This window comes from Colobus angolensis, unplaced genomic scaffold (genome assembly GCF_000951035.1).
Source record: "Colobus angolensis palliatus isolate OR3802 unplaced genomic scaffold, Cang.pa_1.0 Scaffold63, whole genome shotgun sequence".
NCBI classification, from domain to species: Eukaryota; Metazoa; Chordata; class Mammalia; order Primates; family Cercopithecidae; genus Colobus; species Colobus angolensis.
The window spans coordinates 5,774,283-5,800,412 of record NW_012119932.1 but is presented as its reverse complement, the minus strand read 5'-3'; the positions used below and the strand labels follow the sequence as shown (position 1 = coordinate 5,800,412).

General features: G+C 37.0%; 1 protein-coding gene across 2 annotated transcripts in view; it reads right to left on the bottom strand.

The window, feature by feature from the left end:
• The window catches only part of NEBL (nebulette), a 385,533-nt gene that overhangs the window by 107,030 nt on the left and 252,373 nt on the right, over positions 1 to 26,130 (bottom strand). Inside the window, exons 1-4 of one of the 2 annotated variants that reach the window (XM_011963859.1) lie at positions 9,200 to 9,775; positions 9,030 to 9,101; positions 2,155 to 2,259; positions 413 to 523 (exon numbers count right to left, since the gene is read on the bottom strand). The exons of the other annotated variant lie outside the window; for it this stretch is intronic. Coding sequence (XP_011819249.1) covers positions 413 to 523; positions 2,155 to 2,259; positions 9,030 to 9,101; positions 9,200 to 9,289 — 378 coding nt within the window. The 5' untranslated portion in view covers positions 9,290 to 9,775. Of the gene's footprint in view, positions 1 to 412; positions 524 to 2,154; positions 2,260 to 9,029; positions 9,102 to 9,199; positions 9,776 to 26,130 lie in introns of those variants that run through there. 2 annotated transcript variants of the gene reach the window in all.

Here is a 26,130-nt window from a genome sequence, read left to right as displayed (position 1 = left end):
GGGATTACAGGCCTGAGCCAGAGTGTCCAGCCCCATTATCTCTTTATGTGGCTTTTAGCAAGCTATTCAAATATTCTCTACTTAGGGATCATATATGAAATTAGAGAATAGTTTAATATTTACTATGAGAATTTCATCCATGTAAGCTGTCTAAATGAGATTAAGATTTGCTCTATAAACTGCGTTGAAAGGGACTCAGAAAACAGCAGCACGTGACTGACATAAACCTGCATGTCCTTTTCATTTTCTGCAGTTTCAACAGCAACTACTGACAGCACATTAATCAGTCGCTTTCAACTTTCATTTGGTATTTAACACCCATGATGAAGACATTTTATTAAAATGCTAAGTAACTTTTTTCCAGTTATATGTTTTATCTACATAATTATGAGACACTTTAGAAAAACCCCACCTCACTCTGGAGCTGTGTAACTTCTCTTGCAAAAACACTGTCAATTGTGGCTGGCATCCGCTTATAAAGAGAATTAGAAAGATCTGCTTTAATGGTGCCTTTATATTTTGCCTGGGGGAAAAGAACAGGAAAAAAATTAATAAATAAACTTCCATTTTTTTAAATTGTGAATTTAAGAAGAAAAGAAGAAACTTTCTTCCAAAACAGAATTGATTTTAAAATCTGCAGACCATTTTAATTTTAGATACTGGAGCTGACAAACATATTCTGAAGAGATAGAAATAAATCCAATTTATCATAGAGAACGCTTTCAATGAGACATGCAAGGACATAACGGCTGTCTTTCTATTTAAACACAAGCACATTTCTAAAAGTAAATCTATTTGTGTATATTGACAGTTTCATGCTGGATGAGTGAGCAAGCAATTCGAGTTGTTCCAGAAAATACAAGTCGTTAGAATCTACTATCCAGAACTTGACAAAGGACAGTGTTCTTTTATTCAGGTCTTCTCAGCCTCCTCCTGCTCCAGGGGGAGGGTGGAGTGCTTTTTTGTTGTTTATGTGCCTACCCACCTCTGACCTGCACTGTCTGTAAGCCATCTCAATCACTACTCCAAAGACAAACACTCTTTCCTCTTGGGAAAACTAAGGTTCAAGGGAACACAACAGATTGCTCATTTCCAATATTTTGCTCTGCAATTAACTCCTTCAGGAAACATAATCAATAATTGAGAACATCAAGTATTTATCTGCACAGGATAACGGAACATAGCTAAGACAAACAAACTGTGTTCTTCCATTATCTGCAGACGAGTTCCTGATGTTCTTCCTGCTCAGAGCTAGATTTGAGTATTGATTTATTGAGCACAGATCCTGTGCAAGCCTTCTGCTACCACACGCTCTGGATTCTGGTACTTAATGAAATAAAATGTACTGATTTCATTCAAAATTGTTTCGCATTAGCAGAAATAATCCCAAGAACATCCAGTTGATCTTTTTCCAACATAATTTATGAAACACTAGAGGTCAGTCATTTACAACACAATTTCATTCCTTTTCTTTTCAAACGTATTTCTTCTAAGTGATCTATTCACAGACTACAGTAATGCCTCGTCACAGAAATCATCATCGTTAACATTATGCTTTACAGTGCAACATAAACTGTAGCTCCAAATGCTTTCAGAAAGAAACTACATAATTTTTCAGCTGGAAAATGAACGTAGCGTATTCCTCAGTCTGTGGTTTCATAATAGGTATCACTGTTGAACTGAATTTTATCCTACTCCAAAATAGTTTAAATTCATTTAACATTATTTATCAAAGATACTACATTTTAGACAACTGGTAAATCTTATTTATTTCCAAAATGATATTCAATCATTTATCTCTAATATATCTATTAGGAAACAAAATAATGGAACTTCTAAAGTGAACCATTGTGCCAGTGTTTTCTACTTATTGAATAAAAAGATGCCTTTTCAAGAGGAATTGTATATAAATAAGAAAGATTTAGAGTCAAAATATAGACATGTATAATAAAATATATAAACCATACATAGTAAAATATGTCAATCTATATGAGTTAAATGACAGAGCGTCGCATTAGATAATTATGTAGCTATTACTAACATTCAGTAGTGCTTTTGAAAATATTATTCGCCATCTCTTTAATGCACAGACTTTCATCTGTATAAAAAGAAAAAGAAAAATGCAAGCCAGTTTGCAAGCTTTTGATACCTTACCTCAGAAATAAAAGCACCAATATTTTTTACATGGTTTAGCATAGGAGTGTCAGTCACAAATGTACACTTATCCTTGGACTTTTTAAACTCTTCTTTATAATGCATCTAAAAAAGAGAATGATTTACATAAGAAGAGAAAAAGAAAAACAATTCTAATGGCCTTTTTTGAATGAGAATTAGGTCGATAAAGTCCATTTACTGAAGTAAATACTCAAATGTGAAAGGGGCCTCAAAACAAGCCAAGTTAAATAAACGGATATCCAGCACAGGATTGCAAAGATGATGAGGCACAGTGAGGAGAGACCGTTCTTTAGATAAGCGAGGGTCCAGTTAAGCATCAACACCCCGATGATGGGTCCTGTTTACCCAGCCTGCCCAGTGCAATTAGCAAGCATACGCCATCTCACTCCTACAAGTGTCCCGGTGTTTTGTTGCTTTTAAGCCTTGACACTTAAGCCTTTGGCCAAACAGAAACATAGCTGCCTACCTCAAGGTAGAAAATAAGCAGTCAGCATGGCAGATATGACCAATTAAGAAGTAGAGGCAGAAATCAAATGGGGATCAATATTAGCGTTACCACCTAGACATGTTTGATTAGAGGAAGAGGCTTAAATTGTGGCCACCGTGGGCTTCCTGTTACTAATTCCTCCCAATTTATGAGCACCCATAGGTTTCCAATCCTCCTCCCCAGCGCAGAGAAGTGCCGAACCTACCCAGAAGGCTTGCTATGTGGTAGAGATCATTCCAGAATACCTTCTTGCTGGAGATCACCAAGAGAAAGCCCAGTGAGGCTTAGCCAAGCCTGCTCATCTCTTCTCTGCAACTCACAGGTCAAATGACTCACTCTCTTCCCCTTTGGGGAGAGGCCAGAATTGTTAGGCTGGGGGAAGACCCAGGTTGACATTCCAGCCCAAAAGAAGTCAGGAAATGTGGAGAAGGACCTAAAATATAATCACACTGTCACACTAATTGCTGCACAATCTGGAAACTGGGAGGCAAAACGATGACTCGTTGAGAAGATGGAGGTAATTTGCTAAAAGTTGTATCACTCTGTAATATAGTCATGTTTACCCTCCCAAGACCATAAATACTTAGACTGGAAAAGTGTTCCTGTTTCAGATGATAAATTATATGTTCTCCCTAATTATAACCCAAAAGTGGAGTTGAATTGCATATATTACCTGGTTCTTAGAAGACGTGAATAATATTGATGTTATACACTAATGGTACATGGAGATTTTCCCATATGCAAACCTGATTTGAGGGGCATCACTTAACCCGCGGTAGAACTAGATACGGATTAAGTGAAGTTATTTCAAATTGCCATATTGCACTGCTGTGACTCTTGGATATCAGACGCCTACCACATTAAACATTTGCTTTATTCATGAAATCAACATGAGAACATATTTATCTTATCTGAGCACTAAATTACTTTTTTTTCTTCTCAGAGATTAGCCATAATTTTAGGTTCCTGCAAATCACCCTCCTCAGCCACTAGTAATTAAACTGTTAATGGCAGTATGATAAATAGTAGGCTATTTTGATCATACGGAAAAAAAAGTATCTCCGTTATATAATTAAGTGTGAGAGAAAATAGCCTATCATTAGGCTTAAGTTTGACTCATTATTTTTATCTTTTGCCACCATCTATTCCCCATCACATTCACATTCTTCACTGCAGTGGTATGTGCTTGTGGCTACAGCCTCCTGATAAAGTCTGACACATGCAGAATGTTCAGGACAGGAGGACTGGATAAGGGTAAGGTATTTACTTCTTCTGTTAGGCAGACAAATAGTTCAGTCTTAATTGTGGACTGTGTTTTTTTTTTTCCTTGGGTCTTTATTAAAAAGATACATATATTTGCATATTTTAATTGAAGGTGCATTTAAAATTCAAGATCCTTTACAATTGTACAATTCAAGAGAAATTGTACAACTTGTTACAAGTAACACACAATCACGTGTGATTTCAAATGAATTGTGCAATATAAGTGACAATAAGCAAAGAATCTTAGATTTTTAAATATTTAAGGAATATTTATATAAATAATAGTTACATATTAGTAGCCTTCTTATGCCAAGATAATAGGAAATGATCACTGAAAGGGAACTATATTGGTCAATGAAATAAATCTTAGGTAACCTAAAAATCACTGAATAGATGGCTATATTTTATTACAACCATGTCTACATCTTACAATCTTGGGTTGACACCACCTATTGGATAGACTGTCTGGCCACTCCCATTGTCTCCTATTAAAAGAGCCCAGATGGATTAATGAGAGCAGCAGGCTCCTGCCCCAGTCCCAGAGGAAAAACTGATCTAAACCAGGCATGGTCATGCCATTCAGTGTTTGGCCTGGGGACGCCACAAGCTCTGCGACTTTAGTCGAAATCTTCCCAGAAGTGCTTCTAGCATTTCTGGTATAAAGGGAGAGATGCTGCACAACCCTTTGACACTCTGTCTTCTACCTTTTCCTTTCTCAGTCACAGGGAAGGCAGTGGCAATGATGCATTACCAAGGAATAAGCCACCATACTAATGACGACAGAATAGAAGGAAAGGAGCCTGGGAGACTGATAACATCCATAGTATCCAGACTGAACTACCTACCTCCAGGCTCTATATGTGGCAGCTAGGAAAACAAAAACCTACTTGTTAAGTCATTGTGTTAGAGCTTTCCTGTTTTTACAGTCATCCGCACTCCTAACCAATACACAACCCAACTCATTTTCACACTGAAAAACAAAAAGGGCAAAATTGATGACTTCATGATCATTAAGATGTCCCAAACATTGACCTTCTCTTTTGCCCTTACCCACGAATCCCACAATGTCTCCATTAGAGTTTGGATGAATTTAGTGCAGGATCGCTTCCTCCTCCTGGCCAAGTTTCTTTGAATGAGTATGAGATTAGCTAAAGGCTGAAATCGGATGACAGACATGGAGATGTTTGAGGCTCTTTCCTTTCACAAGCATTCTTTTTTTCTTTTTTTATACTTTAAGTTCTAGGGTACATGTGCACAGCGTGCAGGTTTGTTACATATGTATACATGTGCCATGTTGGTGTGCAGAGAAATGCAAATCAAACCCACAATGAGATACCATCTCACACCAGTTAGAATGACAATCATTAAAAAGTCAAGAAACAACAGGTGCTGGAGAGGATGTGGAGAAATAGGAACACTTTCACAAGCATTCTTAACTGAGAGTGTCTGGAAAGCCTTTTCACAAGTGAAATCATACAAATTAAATTCAATAAACCATGCTAGAGAGAATTATGGCTCCATTATTATTTAACTGGGCTGGTCATAGCTAAGGTCACTCTCCCAGGTTTTCTGATATCATCTAAGCTTTCTCTGGAGGAGTAACCACAGAATTTAATGTTTTTAGCATTGAAAGGATTTACCCACAATAACGTTCATTTGCCTGGAAAATATTCTTCCTGCTGCCACGCAGATGAACACCCTAAAGAGCCTTGAACTAAACATGGAGTGAGAGGCTGCATGCAGATGTGGTTCACCTGCTCTGTGGAAGGCTCTTTCTGCCTAATTTACAAGAAACATACTAAAGATTCCCTTTTGCCCAATCTTTTTTATGACTCCCCATCAGAAGCCTACTAGATCCATGATTCTGGGTGCTCAAGAGAGTGGATAGGTTTAACTTAGTCAAGGAATTGATTAGATATTGTTAGATTAGACTAACAGGACTAAATATGAGAGAAAGTATATCTGCGAGAATATATCTGAGAAAATAATAGCATTATGGGAATAACAGAAAAATAAAAGAGGCTGCCTCAGAAGACCAGCTGTTCTTCAAGACTGGGAAGTGAGTTGTGCAGAGGGAAACCCCATAGTGTTGGTAGAGCAGGTGCAAAGCAGAAACTAGGATTGGGGAGAAACAGAAAGAAAGAAAAATGCCTTATGCTGATTCCCAAACTGAAGCCACTTGAACTGAAAAACTGACATTTCTCTCTATGGAGAATTCGAAGCAGTGCAGGCCTCCTAGGGCTGATCTCTAGGCCAATCTTGCTTAACATTTCTACAAATTGTCTGACAAGCGGATAATACAGCAGTGTCTACAGGTCGACTGACTCCAAGCTGTCTCAGTAAGGGAAACGGCAAACTGAGATGAACTTCAGAAGTTCTCAAAGGGCCAGGCAAGAGGGCAGAAAACTACAGATTAGATCTAGCCCTAGTATGGTTAAAATAATTCAAACTATTATTTAAAGATGATGGGTCCTAAGCTAGGAGCTACAGGTCAGAAATTAGGAATTAAATGGCTCTGATGGTCTACAGATCATCAAGCTAATCTAACAGCTTTCTGCAGCTCCCAAGTCTAAGAAACTCTTCATAGCATCATAAAGGGTGCTAGAAGCTAAGCAAAACATTATCCTACACATGATTAAGGACATAGGAAGGCTGGAAGAAGTTCAAAGAGTAATAATTAGGCCATACCATGAAGAGAAGTCCATGAAACTATCCCTCTCATCTATAAAAACGAAGCAGGGCCAGCCTGCTGGTTCACACCTGTAATCCCAGTGCTCTGGGAGAGCGAGGCAGGAGAATCACTTGAAGCCAAGAGTTTGAGACCAGCCTGGGCAACATAGTGAGACTCCATCTCTACAAAAAAAAAAAAAAAAAAATGAAAATTAGCCAGGCATGGTAGCACACACTTGTAGTTCTAGTTACTTGGAAGGCTAAGGCTGGAGAATCACTTGAGCCCAAGAGATTGAGACTGCAGTGAGCTGTGGTCACACCATGGAACTCCAGCCTGGGCAACAGAGTGAGACCCTGTCATAAAAGGAAGGGAAGGGAAGGGAAGGGCAGGGAAGGGAAGGACAGGGCAGGGCAGGGCAGGGGAAAAGAAAAGGAAAAAATCTAAAAATTAAATAAGTATCTCAGCAAGTATAGAATTCTATTTGGAAGCAAAATGTGAATGTGAACAGAGATATAAATTAAGCCACAATAATAATGTCCTAAATATTTAAGTAGTACATTCTACCATGCAACAAATATCTCTAATAAACAGAAAGTATGCCTATCTGTTTAATGTTACCTACATGGGTGTGAAATGTATGGCTTTAAGCTTTTGCAAAATGATAAAGGCACCACCCCTCACAACACATTGGTTTTAAAGTCACTGAAAAACAATCTTACCCAAAACAACTCCAACAAAATCACCTACTAACTACAGTTACCACTTTAGTCCTGATGGTTTATGTAACACAAGTTAGCTCAATTATAATTGCACTTCAATAAAAATATATCAAACTGGAAGAGGTTAGGAACTTAGAGTTTTAGTAGGTAGCATTACTACTACCAATAGTAACGTAATAATAATAAGGCAAAGAACAACATTTCATGGAAATCTACAGTGAGAGATAACTTGGCAGTGTAAGAGGGAGGCCTTTGTGTTCAAATATTACTGCCGCTGCTTAACTGTGTGACCCAGGCAAGGTACTGAACCTCTCTGTGCCTCTATCTCTTCACTTCAAAAATGAGAAAAAGCATAGTGCCTACCTCGCAAGCTGTAATCCCTGCACATAGTAGTCACTAAATCTTAACTGTTGCCAATATTGTTATTGTTGTTGTTGTCATTTATTATTATTGCAATTTACAAAGAACTTTCACACACAATAGCTAATGACTATTAAGTAATAGCACAAAGAAATACTTAATTTAAAGGGTAATTACATCACATGTCAAGTATATGGGAAAGGGTATGATTTCCACCACCATCCTTTATGCTTGTCTTCTGGTTTGTCAGAAAGAGCCAGTCATATATAAACTGTGATTGGATGGATGTAAAAGTAAGTAACAGACAGAGTAGTTAATAACAGCTAACATTTATGGAGTACTCACAATGTTCCAGACAGTTTATTCAGCATTTTAGATGCATTACCATTATTTAATCTTATTATAAATGTTACAGCTGAGGGATGGAGCCCAGCCAGGTTACATAACCTTTCCAAGGTTATTGTGGAGTCAACCCAGGCAGGTTGACTTTGGAGGACGTGCCAGCCCATTGTCCTCCTGCCCAGGACTGACTTCCCTTTGAAAACAAACGTGCAAAACATTCTGATCATTTTGCTCATTATCAACAACAGAAACAACCAGTATTGTGCTCATCTTTCTAAATGAAGACACAGGCACATATTCACTCTACAGGAGTTACCCTTCCTCTGGACCAGCAATCCTCTTAGAACTGTTAATGAGGATCATCTAAATTCTCATTCCTGGTGAGCAACATTTTTCCTTGTACTTCTTGAATTCTAGCTTACATATTTAACATAAAACTATATGTTCAATCATTCAATAATTCTGGGATTCCCTTGAAGTGTAATATTGACCAATCTCAGTTACTAAAAAATGTCACAACAAAAATGTCCCTTGCACTAATTGTAAACAAAAGTTATATGCATATATATATATGCATTTTCCTGTTCTGAAAGACAAGTCCATTCATCAGATTCTTCAGAACGCCCCAAAATGTTAAAAAATGACTACTCATTTAGATAGAGGGCCTCCCAAGACAAACGACATCATTACATTCATTTTAAAATCTTTGGGAGTTCTCAAATGGAATAAATACTGCAATTCAATGCCTTATGATTTCATGCCAGAGTGACAGCAAAACTCATAAGGGACAGGATTCTGGATTAAGAATGAGGAGACTTGCTCTAGCAGAAATTCTCTGTATAGGTGACCTTGGCGAAATCACTTAAAATTTCAAGACTTTGTTCCATGATCTGGAAAGTGACTGTGTTTTAAATGGCGATTTCAGGGTTTCCCCCACAGCTCTATGCCTCTATAACATAATAATACCACAGGTGCAATGCAAAATAAGACAGAAAGTACTCCAGCCACTTACATCACTAATGAGTTCCGTGCATTTTCTGGCCAATTCCATGCTTAAGTCTTCAATAACAGGCTTATAGAAGACCTATTTGGAAAAAAAAAAAAAAAAAGAAAGAGCACATTTTTCTCACCATCAATTTAGAGGAACAAACGCTGGTCATGAGTATGTGTTTTCTCACTCACCCGGTCTTCTTCATTTTCTTCTTCCCCTATTGTTTCTTCTTCAGTTTCATCTTTTACATCCTCAAATACAGGGACCCTCATTTTTACCATTTAAAATATTTATTTTTAAAATATATTCATGTGGCGTCCTTTTTCGTACCACAACGCCCTTGAGATGCTGACGTCTCTGGTGCTCTGGCCGAAATGCCCTTGCCCTAGCCTCAGCCCTATTTAGCCCACACTTCACTCCTTATCGCAGTGGTGTGTGAGTGAACAGAACAGGATCCCAGAGGTCTACCAGGCTGGCCTCACAAGTGGACATAACATATTCTTGGGCAAAACTTGATTTTATGAACTTTTAAAGTCAACATTTTTTCCACTGGTTGAGAAATCCAAAAGAGAAAATTTACTTATCTTTTACTAATTCTATTCATTCATAAAAGAGTGTAAAAAGGACTTAGAGATTCTGCAAAAACTACTCAGCTCTAACACTCAAGATAGCGCAGTCCAAAGCCTGTTATCTCAAAGACTCCTCGTCTCTGTCTAAATAAAGCTTTCACTGGAATGTCGGACTTTCTGACTTGGGGTAGAGAATCTGGATCATTCAAACTCATTTTGTTAACCCAAATTATATGTTTTATCAGACACACCAGTACTTCTCACATCCTAAAAAATACCCACTTTATATTAGCTGATTAGAGGCTAGTTATTTATTATGAAAAGCCCTTTGAACCACTTCAAAGAATCTATTGTGAGTTAATTACGACTGTTAGTCTTATACTGGCGAGTATGGTATTGTATTAATTGTAAACATCATTAAATATGAGAAGTTGCAGTTAACACATGTTGATATATAATTTAACAATTCTAGAAACATCGCTGTTTCAGAAATAATCATCATCATCTTTGAATTCTCCAATTCTACTCATCATGTCAATTTTTACAAATTCATTGGTGATGTGCATTATTACTCAATGGGTACCCCACATTCAGAAAAGTTTGGAAAAATAAACCATCACAATATTTATAATGTGGTATATGTCCTTGGTTATGTAAAACCAAGGTTAAAAATACATTTCTCAAAACAAATATTTTAATGTCAATTCAGGCAATTCCAAGACTCTCTACAACTCACGATTTATTAATCCGGTTATTTAAATCTTACGGGAAATTAATTTTACCAAGTCATAGCATATTAGCGTTGGGCATAAAAAAATACCCTACAAGGAATAGTAATACGATGACAGAAAATACAAATTTATTAAAAATAATACATCATTCTAAGTAGCCAAACATAACTCTTTTTCTCTTGATATCATATCTAGTTTTCAATGTATTATTAAAAAAATGCCTCGGCCTTACCTAAACTGAAAACCCTAACAAGAAAAACATTCTACACAGTCATCGTGTATAAATTATTTCTGAAATTGTGTTTCATGAGGCAAAAGTTCCACAAAAGATTCTGGGGGAGAAAAGCAGATTTCTTAAACAAGTATGTTTGGGAAATCTGTACCCCAATCTCTGTTCCTGCAACTTAGAGATCTACAAGGCATATTGACACATTAGAAGTTCTGAGAAGACCTTCAACCAAAAAACCTACTTAGGCTTGCTTAACCTCCTTTTCCCCTGAACACAAAACCTATCTCTCTCATCAAATCTAATCCAATTTAATCTAATCTACCTACCTACCTATCTTTCTATCTACCTATCACTTTTTTTTAATTATACCCACTACACCAGAAAACTAGCACTCCTCTGTGAAATATGACCTACTACTTAGGGAAATATTGCTCTATTCTGCTAAAATGTTGTGTTCTAGAAGAAGCTATTGGTCTTGAACTAGTTTTTGATAAAGGCTAAATTAATGGTATCACATATCCTGTTCACCAGCAAAGTACCAAAAAGAAATTGTCCCAAGCATGCGGAATTTGGAAACCCCAACTCTTAAGATTACAGCCGTATCACGCTGGCCCAGTATAGTGGATTCCACAAGGACATTGCTTGTACATTTTATTTGTTCCATAAAAGGAAAGAATGTGTGGATTCTAATTATCTCCCTCAAGTCCTCTGCTGGCCAGAAGACTATTCTAATATTCTATAGATCTATTACATTATCTTTATTGGGAAAGAGAGAGGAGTAATTTCTGCAAACTTGTCTTGCAAATTTCTAGAAGTGTAGGGAGAAACTCTCGTCAAAACTGCCTGAGACTCACCTTTTGGCTCATATTTGAGGAGACAGTACTGGTGTTGCTCAGGGTGACACCTATTCCCCAAGGTGAATTACATTCATCAGGCTTGCACTGCAGTTATTTCTCATTTCTCATCATGTAATACGTTCTTAAGGACTCTTCACTGTGCTGCAAGAAAATAACCTGTTGAGATTTAATGTTCAAAGTTTTGAAAACCAAAACCAAACGCCATGTGCAATGTGAACATAAATTTTCCATTTGAGATTCTAGAATCAGAATTTCAAGCAAAGGGATCCTTAAGAAATCAATACACCTAAAGCTCTCTCTTTCACAGATGACAAAATGAAGGCTATGAAAAATTATCTGTCTCATTTACAAACTATTCAATGAAGTACTAGGATCAGAACCTAACTAAAGACCTGTGTTCATTTGTTCAACAAATAAATGTTGTTATGCCAGGCACTGCATCTTGGTATTAGAGATACGATGGTGAATAAAACACCCTTCATACTAAGATAGAGTAGGAAATAAAACACTCATCACTCAAGACTTGCTGGATGAAGTCTTTAATGGATTGTTTGGCAAGCTGGAGACAACATTACTTTTGATTGAATGCATCTTTTTTCCTTTCACCTATAATATAAAATTCATGCAAAGTTTTCTCTAAAAAATGTTAAGCCCTGCGCTTCATCACAGCAAAGTTTTCTTGTCAATAGCTCTAAAATACGACATGGAGAATAGGAAGGAAGTGTTTCTCATGGACAGCTATCATGTTTCAAAATCCCCTATCAACTTTTCCAAAAACCAAGCTATTTTAATATTTTCACCTTGGGTTGCTGCAAAAGGGAAAATCTCTGTAGCTGCTCATCCCTTTTACTTATTGGGCACTTCTTTTATGTTGTTTACTTTTCTACTTTAGTACTCTACCCATTCCTTGATACAGAATGAAACCAAGATGCATCACCTACGGCGAGACTCTCAAAGTCCAGGTCTGGGTCTACCATGTCCTCTAGGGCAAATTACTTAACCCCTCACTACCTCTAATTCTTCAAAAACAGAAAAACTGAGTTGCCAGAAGTTAATAAAAAGAAAGCACCAGCTGGACGCAGTGGCGCACGCCTGTAGTCCCAGCACTTTGGGAGGCTGAGGCGGGCAGATCACAGGGTCAGGGGTTCGAGACCAGCTTGACCAACATGGTCAAACCCCATCTCTACTAAAAATACAAAAATTAGCCGGGAGTGGTGGCATGCGCCTGTAATCTCAGCTACTCAGGAAGCTGAGGCAGGAGAATCACTTGAACCCGGGGGGCGGAGGTTGCAGTGAGCCAAGATTGCACCACTGCACTCCAGCCTAGGCGACACAGTGAGACTCGATCTAAAAAAAAAAAAGCACCTTAAAAATAGTGGAGCCCCTCACAAACACAAGCTTTTTTTCAACCACCAATAAGGGTACACAGTGATGGGAAAAACACTTGGCATGAAAGGGTCTTCTCATTCTCTGTGCCATTAATATCCTTTTAAAGTTAAGAAGGGCCTTCTGCAACTAGACAGCTTAAAGATAAGAGCTCACTTGCATATTTATAATTCAGAAGTCTTCTGATCTTTTGATAGTTTGATGTTTACATGTAAGCAAATGTATTTCCTTAGCAACCGTCAGGTGGATAATTCAAGTCTCTGGAGACACAGCCCTGCCAAGGGAACATATCCGTGCCACCATCTTGAGTCGTGCAGTGCACAACTGTCTTCACCTTCCTTGAGGTCACCTATGACAAGACTTTCTTGGTTTTTGACTAATGCTTCATACTTATGTCACTTTTTTCTCCTTTTTTTAAATAATGATAGAACATGTGCTTTTCCCCAACATGGTGATACACGATTTAAAAATAAAAATTATAATAAACAATTGCAATAGATCCAGATTCAGTTCTGAGTGGGGGGAAAAAAGTACAGAGATAAACTGTTTTTTCTTTTAACTTTAAAAATGAATTCAACATTTCTTATTATAAAATATTCATCCTAAATGGTTAAGTGAGAGAAGAATTTGTTTGCCTGATTTGTTTCCCTGCCGTGATGGCTTTTCACACTCATTTTTTGTTGCCTGGCTTTTGTTTTGATGACTGTCTTCTAGAAGGTTCCTGCTTCTCATTTGAATCCCTAGTCATTCCAACTTTGCCTCACCTATTTACTCAGTAACTGGTGTCTTCCCAGAAGAGAACTTTACTAATGGACGAGGAGAGATAAATCATTTCTTGAAAGAAGAAATATAAGCACTCTAGGACAATTTGTCTCCTTTATAAAAGAGAAGAGTTTTGCTTAATATTGGTCCAATCAACTTTTACAATTAAGAATTCATGAACATATTTTCTCCTTTTTAAAGGCTATTTCATTATTCCTTATTAATTAGAAATTGAAACAACACAAAGCAACCTAAACATGTGTCACCATGACCAATTATGCTATTAAGATTTAAAAAGGTATATTCCATATTCATATTCCCCTTTTCACAGATGTAGTTCCCACTCACAAATGAGAGTTACATAGTTAGATGGATATTGGAGGAAGTGAACAACAAGAAACTGGAAATAGTGTGGGGCACAACAATTTCCAGGTTGGGTGTGGTTAGGGAAGCCCAAATTAAAATGATGTACTCTGCTTATAGAGGGGGCAGGAAAGTATTCTCAATCTCTACATTAACATAGCACCCACTGAACTGAAAGACTGGTTTCATTTGCAGCTTACTTGAGCTATTAGTTCAGTTTTCATAGCAATTGAGCTAATACCATGATTACTCCTGCAATCCTCACCACCAAGAGGAAGAAGCCTAAGCTCTGTGTGGTCTGTATGTGGCTTATACCCAGAACCAAAGGGTCAGGCAGGATCAAACAGCTTGACTCCCACAGAGTGTCCCTTTCCTAGAATTTTATGTGAGATGTGTCAGGAATAATTGTGAAAGACTTGGAAATGGGCACATACAAAACAAATTGCTGAGTGTTCCCTTCAGGACTATACTGTTCTTTCATTATCTTTTAGCTACTTCATAATTCCATAAACTGTTGAAAACCGATAAGAATGAGAATGATTCTTATCCACAGAAATGCAAATTATAGTAGCCCCCAGACTTTATCCACAGAGGATGTGTCCCAAGCCCCCCAATGGAAGCCTGAAGGTATAGACAGTATCAAACTCTATACATATTGTTTTTCCTATACATATATACCTACGATAAAGCTTAATTTATAAATTAGAATAGTAATGACATGAAAAGACATTTCCCAAAAAAAGATATACAAATGGCTAACATATTAAAAAAATGCTCAATGTCACTAATCATCAGATAAATGCAAACTAAAACCACAATAAGATACTGCCTTACCCGTCACAATGGCTATTATTAAAAAGTCAAAAAACAATAGATATTGGTGTGGATGCGGTGAAAAGGGAACACTTACTGCTGGTAGGAATGTAAATGAGTACAACCTCTACAAGAGACCATATGAAGGTTTTTTAAAGAACTAGAAGTAGAGCTACCATAGGATTCAGCAATCCCACTACCAGGTATCTACCCAAAGGAAAAGAAGTCCTTATATCAAAAAGACATCTGCATGCGTTATGTTTCTCACAGCACAATTCACAATGTCAAGCATACGGAACCAACCTAACTGGCCATCAACCAATAACTGCATAAAGAAAATGTGGTATGCATTCACCATGGAATACAACTCAGCCATAAAAAGAACAAAATAACGTCTTTTGTAGCAACTGGGATGGAGCTGGAGGCCATTATTCTAAGCGAAGTAACTCAGGAATGAAAAACCAAATACTGCATATTGTCTGTCACTCATAAGTGGCAGCTAAGCTAGCGGTATGCAAAGGCACATAGAGTACTGTAGAAGTCTCACACAGAGACTCAGAAGGGACAAGGGTAAGGGATTAAAACCTACAGACTGGGAACAATTACACTACTCAAGTGACAAGCGCACTAAAATCTCAGACATCAACATAAAATTCATCCACGAAACCAAAAACCACTTGTACCCCAAAAACCACTGAAATAAAAGTAAATTTTAAGATGTCACAGTAAGAGATCAACTAGTAATAAAATAGAATAATTATAACAAAATGCTGTAATAAAGTTATGTGCATGCATTCTCTTTCTCCCTCAAAGCATCTTCTGATGTACTCACCTATTTTCAGACCTTAGTAACTGAAACCTCAGAAAGGAAAACCAGAGATAAGGGAGCATTACTGTTGCTATGTTCTTGGGAAGACAATTGAGTACTGCCCACGAGATAGACCCTTTTTGCCCCTATTTGTAAATGCATTTCAGGGTTCTTTACTACGCATTTATATGTGGTTCTTCAGATTCACCTATGAACCAACTGTAAGGTCTTACTGGTACCCTCGTGTATTATGAGTTATAAATCTTTGAAATGTGTTTATGTTTTATGAGAGTCATGACTTTACCATTTAAAAAATTCTGTAACGATGCAAGTGATTTGATTATCCTCAATTCTTTAACATTTAGGAAAAATAGAAAGAAAAAAGGCATTATTGGAGAAAGCCCACATCTCAATTGTGAAATTTAGCTGTAAAAATTTCTAGCATTTATTGATATCAGCTTTTGGTTTTGTTTTGTTTTCAGGTGGGATCTCATTTGACTATTGGCAAATGTCACATGTGTGCTTGTATATATGTACATTCACACATGCAACACACACACATGTAACAAGCAGAGTTAATTCACCACAGCTGCTGGTTCTTGCTCGAAAAGCATAAAAGGCTTCAGTAAATGCAATGACTTAATTACTTCTCACATCTGGAAAAACTTGAATACGAGAGTGGATTTATTGAAGAAGCTCTTTGCTTGGCTGTCAACACCATATCAAGAGCCAGAAAGAGGGCGGGCTTGATCACTCTTGGCAATTCTTTAACCCATTCATAGATAGATGATCTACCAATTAATTCATAACATGTCCTGTTAATACGATTTATGAATTTTGTGAAAACACAGCAATGTAAATACTTTCCTAGTAATTTATGGAGAAAAGCTGTTTTTGTAATGTTTCCAAGAGGGAAAAAAGCATACATTAAAATGGGGAAATAATGAAGAAGTTTTTACTTTCAAGGAGAAACAAAGGAAAGGGTTTTGGGGGCTATAGAGCATATTGCGAACAACCATTAGAACTGTAACTTACACAAACACATGCAAAACTAGATGATTTGGCACTTTTTGGAGAAAGTGTAATATAGTGCTCCTAAAAGGGAATAGGGGATTTATATGAGCTCATAGCAAGAAGATTTAGTAGAAACCAAGTGTATTAGTCCATTTTCACACTGCTATAAAAACATACCCGAGACTGGGTAATTTATAAAGAAAAGAGGTTTAACTGACTCACAGTTTCACATGACTGGGAGGCCTCAGGAAACATACAATCATGGCAGAAGGGGAAGCAGGCACTTCTTACATGGTGGCAGGCAAGACAGAGCCAGCAAGAGCAGGGAAAACTGCCTTATAAAACCATCAGATCTCGTGAGAACTCACTCACTATTACAAGAACAGCATGGGGGAAACTGCCCCCATGATCCAATCACCTCTCTCCCTCAACACGTGGGGATTACAATTGGATCTGAAATTTGGGTGGGGACACAGAGCTAAACCATGTCACCAATAAATGACCCGATCTCCTCTAGAAAAGGATACTGAAGCTGGAATTAGGCAAAATGATGATAAGGCATCCAAAGAGCAATTTGCAAATACCCAGAGACAAGAGTTGAAAAAATCAAAAGTTCTATGCCACTGGAGCAATACAATAGGACAGAGATGAGGGAAGGAGAGGAGTTGAAGATCCTTCAGCCTCCAGGATGACAGGAGAGAGCTACATGAAGCGAATGTATTGAAATCACTTATCCTAACACAAAAAAAACTGAAGTCAGCTTGAACCATGAACTCTTTGCAAATATAACAATTCCTAGTTCATTTACTGTGGAAGCAGCACTACTACAGCTTCTCTGTTCCCTTTATGTGTCTTGAACGTAATTTTTCCTTCTTCAGGTTATCATTAGCCCTTCAAAATACTCTTTGAATATCTGGACTTTATGAAAATTCCTAGTGAAGAAAGTGTTTCCAGATTTATGAGTTTTTGGAAGAAAAACATTTAAGGGAAATCCGTTTGTATTATGTAGACTCTGAAATACATAAAATTTATGTTAAATGTGTTTATAATATAAATTTCACACTTTTACATTTCTACAATTACAGTTTTATTATTTAAATGCACCTCTTTTTTCTAATCCTTACTAAACAAGTGATGTCAATGTTCCTTCTCAAACCATAAGCATCAAGTTACTAACACCTATGTTCACTAAGGATTCCTTCTTCCTGAAATCATGATTTCATCTCACTTTAAGCCAGGGAAAACAATACTACTAATACTCAAAAGTTTGGAACTTTTAAAACACTAATTTGTGAGCCTTATTCCAATTATTTCCATGGAGCTTTTCCATGTTTAACTCAAACTATAAGACAATATCAAAATAAAATTATAATTAAATATATCATTAAAACAGCTATGAAGTTAATGATGCTTTAAAATAACTGGTACCCTCTGAAGAGTGAGAACTAGTTTAACATATGTTGTGGGTGATTTCTCTCTGAGGACTTTATCTTCTTTATTATTTGTGTGAGGGTGTGTGTTGGGGGGTGTGGGTGTGTCTATGTTCATTCATTCATTCACTCATTTGTTATATGAAGATGGACACGAACGAATTATAACAAATACAATTCAACAAATTTTATTTGTTAATAAGTTCACAAATGTTTCTTGTGTGCATTCTATGGGCCAGGCACCATGTTAACCTCTTCAATCAATGAACGAAACCAACAAAAATCTTTAACTGTCTCTCCTATTTCAATCATACATTCATTTATCAAATATCTATGAGTATCTACTTCATACTATGCACTACAGTGAGATATTTTATATTTATATGAGACATTTTATACTTTTTCCTACTAAGTCTTTAATATCCTGTGTATTTTAACTTCACAGTTACAGCACAATTCAATTCCAACTAGCGACATTTTAAGTGCTCAATAGTCAGATGTAAATAGCAGTGACCATGTTACACAGTATAGCTCTATAGTAATGCTATAAGACTGGAAATCATTAGCTATTTTTCAATTTGATCATGTATACCATAAGCATGAAAAAAACATTTAAAATTAAATTTAAGATAATGATCTCAGGGTCTTAATAAGCAAGCAATAAAATCTACAATCTGATTTTAATTTTCAGACCTGTCTAAATAAGTCTTCAGTGTGGAAATGTATTTAAGGGTTTAAATTTTTATTATAAATAATGAATTAATTTTTTAAATTATGTTTTAATTAAGTTCACCAAAGGTATATTTTCAAAATGCTATCTTGTTTCATTAATGAAAAGATGTAAAGTCCCACTAGTTTTCAGGATATTCACCCTCTAATTTTCTGTCTAATAAATAATTATGACTGAACAATAAATATTCATTCTATAATTCTCTAAATAGCAAAAAGTCCAAATAGTGAAATATCTTCCATCGATACTCCCATTTTTAACTCATATAACCGAATTTAAGCAAACCATTCGTTCATCACCTTGGCTAGATAAGTCCTTTTAAACAATATTTTGAAGTAATGTCACCAGGAAGTATATGAGATTTTAATAAAGAGGTTGATGTCTCATGAAAAGAACCAAAGTTTCACTGAAATGAGATTTTCCTATTTTAAAAGAAACTTTACATTTTTCAATATTCAACAGAAAAGATCTTGATCAGTGAGGAAAAACAGTATTTCTGACTTCTGCTCCCAGCAAGTTCACCTCTCACCTTGACAGAGCCAGCACAATTGGTACTTGAAAACTGCTGGAATCTTGAATAATATCCAAATGCAACGAAGTGCTTCAAATCTAAAAATGCTATTATGCAGAATGATATTCAAGGTCTTAAATTTTATTTGTGTTATACCTCACCCAAGCTATGCTGACATTTTTGGGGAAAGAGGAACTCCATATAAAAATAATGGGAGGCAGCCATGAAGTCTTCAAAGTTATTGAACTCTCTACTGACCTATACTAGGTACCAAAGGATGATCACTGCATGCCAAGCACTGTGCTGTGAGCTTTACATACAGTATCCCATGTGATCCTCAGACACCCATTTCACAGATGAGGTCACTAGGATTTAGACTGATAACTTGCCCAAGCTCTCACAGTAAGAGATTCATACCTAGGTCTTACTGCTTCCATTTATGTAAAACCTACTAGACCACAGGGCAGTAGAACCTTGAACGGATGCTTTTTATTTATTTCTGGTAGTGTTATTATTTTCTCCCAACTCCTTCAATTTCCAACTTCAAAGGAATTGTCATCACAGATGGTTATATAAAGGAAGAGTAGTCCTTGTGGTATGGAGACAATTTGGTCCCTGTGATCAGTAAAACAAACCCCCATGGGCATTAGAAGCAACAGGAAAAGCAGTCAATAATGAAAGCATTATGGGAATCCTTGATCTAGCAGGAACCTAATTTGAGGAACTTTTCCTGCTTTTCATTCATTAAATGGCACATTTATGAGCAGTAGTGAGCTGGTAAATGTTTAACAATCAACTCTCTCTGGATTTATATTTTTTAATTAAGAAATAAATTTTTAATTAAAACACAAAAGCTCTGCTCTGCAGCATAATCATGGAGTTGGGAAGAGATGAACACAATCTGCTCTGGTAAGCTGATAGGAGCCAGTGCCACGCAGCACTGTGAGTAACAACAAAAGCCTATATCTAATGTTAAATGGACCAAGAAATGCCAATCAACTGAGGCTAATCTTCCAAATTTTTAAATGGGCATTTCAAGGTATACGGTTATGCCCTGCTGCTATTCTGTTCCTTACCTGTATGTTGATGAATTCATTCTAAATGGTAAGATTTCAAACTTACTTGTGCTACACTTTTTCTACTGATCACCAGACACTGAGATCATAAAATCTGTGTTTATGGCACTCTTTTTAATTTTTAATTTTTTATGTACATGGTAGGTGTATATATTTATGGGGTACATGAAATGTTTTGATCCAGGCATACAATGCGTAATAATCACATCACGGAGAATGGGGTATCCATCCCCTCAAGCATTTATCCTTTGAGTTACAAACAATCCAACTACACTCTTTGCATTATTTTAAAATATACAATTAAGTTATTATTGACAGTCACCCTGTTGCTATTAAATAGCAGGTTTCGTTCATTCTGTTTTTTTTTTTTTGTACCCTTTAACAGTTCCTACCTCCCCACCACCACCCTCACTACCCTTCCCAGTCTCTGGTAACCATCCTTCTACTCTGTATGTCCATGAGCTCAATTATTTTGATTTTTAGATTCTACAAATAAGTGAGAACATGCAATATTTGTCTTTCTGGGTGGCACTTATAATAATTTAGATGCCTCTAAGATATTTACATACAGTATCCCATGTGATCCTCAGACACCCACTTCACAGATGAGGTCACTAGGATTTAGACTGATAACTTGCCCAAGCTCTCACAGTAAGAGATTCATACCTAGGTCTTACTGCTTCCATTTATGTAAAACCTACTAGACCACAGGGCAGTAGAACCTTGAATGGATGCTTTTTATTTATTTCTGGTAGTGATATTATTTTCTCCCAACTCCTTCAATTTCCAACTTCAATTTCCAACCAAAGTCCACACAAATGAAGCAAATGAAATGGAAAATACTTTTAAGAGGCCGATTTTCTTGTACCCAAATAGAGCCTGCCTTTCCTACATAGCTGTCTTCACACCGAAAAGGATTAAAACTTAAAATTTTCTTTAAGTAGGATCTAACATGTAAAAATTTAGAATATAGTAAATGCTAACTGAAAATAGTATTATAGTAGTGACTTTTATACTGCACAGTCTCTGATTTGCAAAAAGCTAATGAAGATAATTTACAGACTAACTTAACAATTCTCTCAACTGGACTAGAATATTAGGAGAAATTCACCACAAAATACTGGAACAATAATATATATAAAAGAAATACAGAATTGCCAGAGGAAACAACTTATATAATGGCTTTAAGTCTTAAAATAAGGAACCAAGTACAGCCCTGATCCAAAGCACATATAGTGATATTTCTGCAGAAAAAAAAAGTGTTTTATAGAATTACGATAATACCTGTCTAGTATCAAAGCTTAATTAAAATAGTGAATAAACATGTCCCTTGTATTTCACTGTGCGTCAGCAAAAATATCTCCTTTTCAGCAAACTTTACACTACGGTAAAAATTTTGACATAAAAAAGATCCACAGGGTAGGACTGTACTTTAAAAAGTTGAATTTTTGGGGCAGTTTGTCATGGAAAGTCTTAAAGCAGCTTCTCTGTGTGTTTCAGATGGATAGATTTAGAAGAAATGAGAACATACTTCTTAAAAATTATCTATATAGTTAAGCAAAACTGTTATTTTCAGCTCAAGGTTCATACAAAAGCAATATTTCTTTTACATATGTTGTCATGGTTCTGACAATTCTTTATAGTATTTATCTGCCATGATTTTACAAAGATTATAACTAACTCATGAGCTATTTAATCATGTAGCTTCTGCATACGTTCCATAATTATGTTATACTCAAAAACTAAAACACATGCATCAGATGTCATGAGGTTATAGTCCACAGTGCCTATACAGTTCTGACGGCAGAACTGTGTTCTATTTTTTGGCCTGGCAAAAACACTACAACTGACCAGAGAAGGGTGACTAAGGACAGAAGAGATTTGAAGGCAGCTAAACCCTCACTGCATGAACCATAGTCAGAGAGACACTGTTTGAAAAGGAGCAAGTATTGGAAATGCCACATTTGGGGTGGGCAGTGGAAAGCATGCCACACAGAAGGAGTCCTAAGACCTACCTTCAAAATCCCTACACTGTAAAAAATTAGACCGATCTTCCTAGTTCTAAGATTGTATGATTACCAAATTTATCTACCTATCTACTAATCACCAGGGTACAAGGAATTCAAAGACAAAAACCTTATCTATGAACAAATTCTTTTGTCAAACCACTTTTTTGTTTGGCGTTTTTTGTTGTTTGTTTTGGCCAAAGGGGGATAGAAGTAACCTAAGATAAAGAGGTGGCACTGGCCAGGTATGGTGGCTCATGCCTGTAGTCCCAGCACTTTGGGAGGTCAGGATGGGAGGATGGCTTCAGCCCAGGAGTTCAAGACCAGCCTGGGCAACACAGCAAGACCCTGTCTCTAAAACAGAAAAACTAGCTGGCCGTGGTGTTGTGAGCTTGTAGTTCCAGCTACTCAGGAGGCTGAGGTGGGAGGACTGCTTGAGCCTGGGAAGTGGAGGCTGCAGTGAGCTGTAGTTGTGTCACTGCACTCCAGCCTGGGCAAGAGAGCAAGATTCTGTCTCAAAAAATAAAAACAAAATATAAAGAGTAAGCACTGCAGTAAATCCTTTACATATCTTATCTCATAAAACACTCACAAACTCTCTGGAAAGTAAATACTATCAGGATCCCCAAACTGAAGTTTAAAGGTAGCATGAACAAAACTTAAAACAAGATCTTCTATGTTGATGTATATACCTGTTGTGAGCATTCAGCACTGTGAAAATGGCTGAAACCCACATTTTAAAACCCTCTTTGTATTATGATTACATTTCAGAAACTAACCAGGTATGCTTGAATGGCCATCTGTATTTGGACTATGTATAAATCCATACGTTAGGTATCATAAGAAATATAAAACTGAATAAAATGTAGCCCTTCCTACTCAAGGCTCTTCTAACCTATGAGTAGAGACAAAGCACTTCGAGAATATAATGAAGTCATCAGAGAATTAGAGAGTGCTGTAAACGTTCAGAAGATGAAGAAAATCCCAAATATTAGGAAGATGCCAAAGTTTCATGAACATTGCTTTTGATCTGCAGATCATGAAAATGGATCTGTTTTTCAGAAGTGAGAATAGGGAGGACATTTATAAAACCTATTCCTGTATACATCAAAATATTTTTAACTGTTCTAAAACCATAGTCTTCAAACAACTACAAGGACATTCTCATAGTCTAGTTTTAAAACTAGAGCATTTAAATCAAGCATGTATAAATAAGAAAGTATAAGTGGATTTTATATGTACATAAAATAGGGACGTATTCCCAAGGCATGGGAAATCATCAGTGATGTAGCTATCCTTAGTGTATTCATGACTATGCATTCCAAAATCAATATAAACATAATCAGTGGGAAATTAAATTCTGATAGAGCCAAGAGTATGACTTTGAAAAGCTTTTAAGCATTTATCTCCACAATGATCTCATGAGGAGTTCAAGCTTGCTTTTCAAGCAACAACACCGTCAAAGGCTCTAAAAAGCAGATATTTATCATAGCATTCAATCTGTTGCAAAAATTTCTTGGCAGTTTGACTCAATACAAGAAAAATAAGTTTTCGTGTCATCGTAAATGGGGAAAGAAATTGTTATCTTAAACACCACCTTTATCTCCCAATTTAATTAACATTCTCCCTCTTAAGGTTATAATAATAACTTTTCTTATTCTTCACACTAAAACTATTTTAGTTTTTCTGCAAATATGAATGTAAATGTAAAAAACACGAAAGTTACTTTTAAAAATAAACTAGAATTATTTTTTAGGTTATTTATATTTCTTTTATATATGTTGTCATGAACTGTATTTTATATTGCTTCTGTTTTATATTTTCAGTTGTATTACCATGTCTCAGAGGAATGCTCATAGATGTGGCTTACAAGAAGAGCGAGTCAATGGCACTGCTATGTTTCAAATAAAAATGTATATTGCCTGAGTGTACATTATGTTCAATATTTGCTTTAAAACATCTGTATTTGGACTATGTATAAATCCGTACGTTAGGTACCATAAGAAATATAAAACTGAATAAAACGTAGCCTTTCATACTCAAGGCTCTTCTAACCTATGAGTAGAGACAAAGCACTTCAAGAATATAATGAAGTCATCAGAGAATTAGAGAATGCTGTAAACGTTCAGAAGATGAAGAAAATCCCAAATATTAGGAAGATGCCAAAGTTTCACGAACATCGCTTTTGATCTGCAGATCATGAGGATGGATCTGTTTTTCAGAAGTGAGAATAGGGAGGTTAGAAAACACATCACACACAAGGACAAGAGAATCGCCATACTAGCTGGATGTGGTGGCTCACACCTGTAATCCCAGCACTTTGGGAGGCCAATTGCTTGAGGTCAGGAGTTCAAGATCAGCCTGGCAAACATGGTGAAACCCCATCTCTACTAAAAACACAAAAATTAGTCGGGCATGGTGGTGTGCGCCTGTAGTCCCAGCTACTTGGGAGGCTGAAGCAGGACAATTGCTTGAATCCAGGATGGAGGTTGCAGTGAGCTGAGATCGTGCCACTGCACTCCAGCCTGGGTGACAGAGAGAGACTCTGACTCAAAAAAAAAAAAAAAAAGAATTGCCATCCTATGGCCCCCATGAGGAACAAGTTGAGCCTGGCATAGGGAAAGTGAAGGAGTAAAGACCGAAGGAAAGGGAGAATGGAGACAGCTTCAAATGTCAAGCCAACAACTGCGTATATAATTCAATCAGAAATCTCAAGTCACAACGTTTTAACCAGGGGAGTGACATACAAATCCAATAAAAAAAACAGTAATCTAGGTGCAGCATAAGTAGGAAATGCTGAAATGAGAGGAACAGGATATCAGAAGACATCTGCAAAATGGCCTAGAGGCTGGCAAGAGATAAAGACTTATACTGGATTCATGAAAGTGGTTGACAAAAAGATTTGAGGGATATTAAAGATGCAAACAGAGCAATAGATAATATGTGAAGAATGAGAAAAGAAAGTTTGTGTTGAGATACTGTAAGTTGTTTTTGTTTGTTTGTTTTCAGAGACAGGGTCTCATTCAGTCACCCAGGCTGGAGTGCAGTGGCACGATCGTAGTGCACTGCAGCCTCACCTCCTAGGCTGAAGTGATCCTCCCACTTCAGCCTCCTGGAGTTGCTAGGAGTACAGGCACACACCACCACAACCAGCTAATTTTTTTTAAGTTTTTTTTGGTAGACACAGGGTCTCACTATGTTGTCCAATCTGGTTTCAAGCTTCTGGTCTCAAGTGATCCTCCTGTTTCAGCCTCCCAAAGTGCTCATATTACAGGCATGAGCCACCAGACCCTGCTGTAAATTGTTCTGAACAGAGGGTGAAATAGGCTCAGGGAGGAGCATACTGAGTCTGAAATAGAGCATCCAGGTGGAGGATCAGCCATCAGTGAGAACTGCACAGAGGTTATGACTACAGCATTGACTCAGCTTAGAGAAGGGAGTCAGAGTTCAGAGGGCCACAGGCAATTCCTAGAGCAAGTGAAGAGAACAATTTTGAAAGGCATCTGCTGAAGAAAAGCAATTATTCATTCCTAAAAGACACTGCCGATCCTTCACACTGAACCTCAGAAAAGGTACGCTCCTGAAACAAGGTCTCCTGTGGGACAAAGAAAAACTCTATTCTGTTTTCTTAATAATTCTCAAAAATCAGACCACTTTAATGGAATGCTTCAGTAAAAGTATTTATTAAGACATAATGCGCCGGGTGCGGTGGCTCAAGCCTGTAATCCCAGCACTTTGGGAGGCCGAGACGGGAGGATCACGAGGTCAGGAGATCGAGACCATCCTGGCTAACACGGTGAAACCCCGTCTCTACTAAAAAATACAAAAAACTAGCCG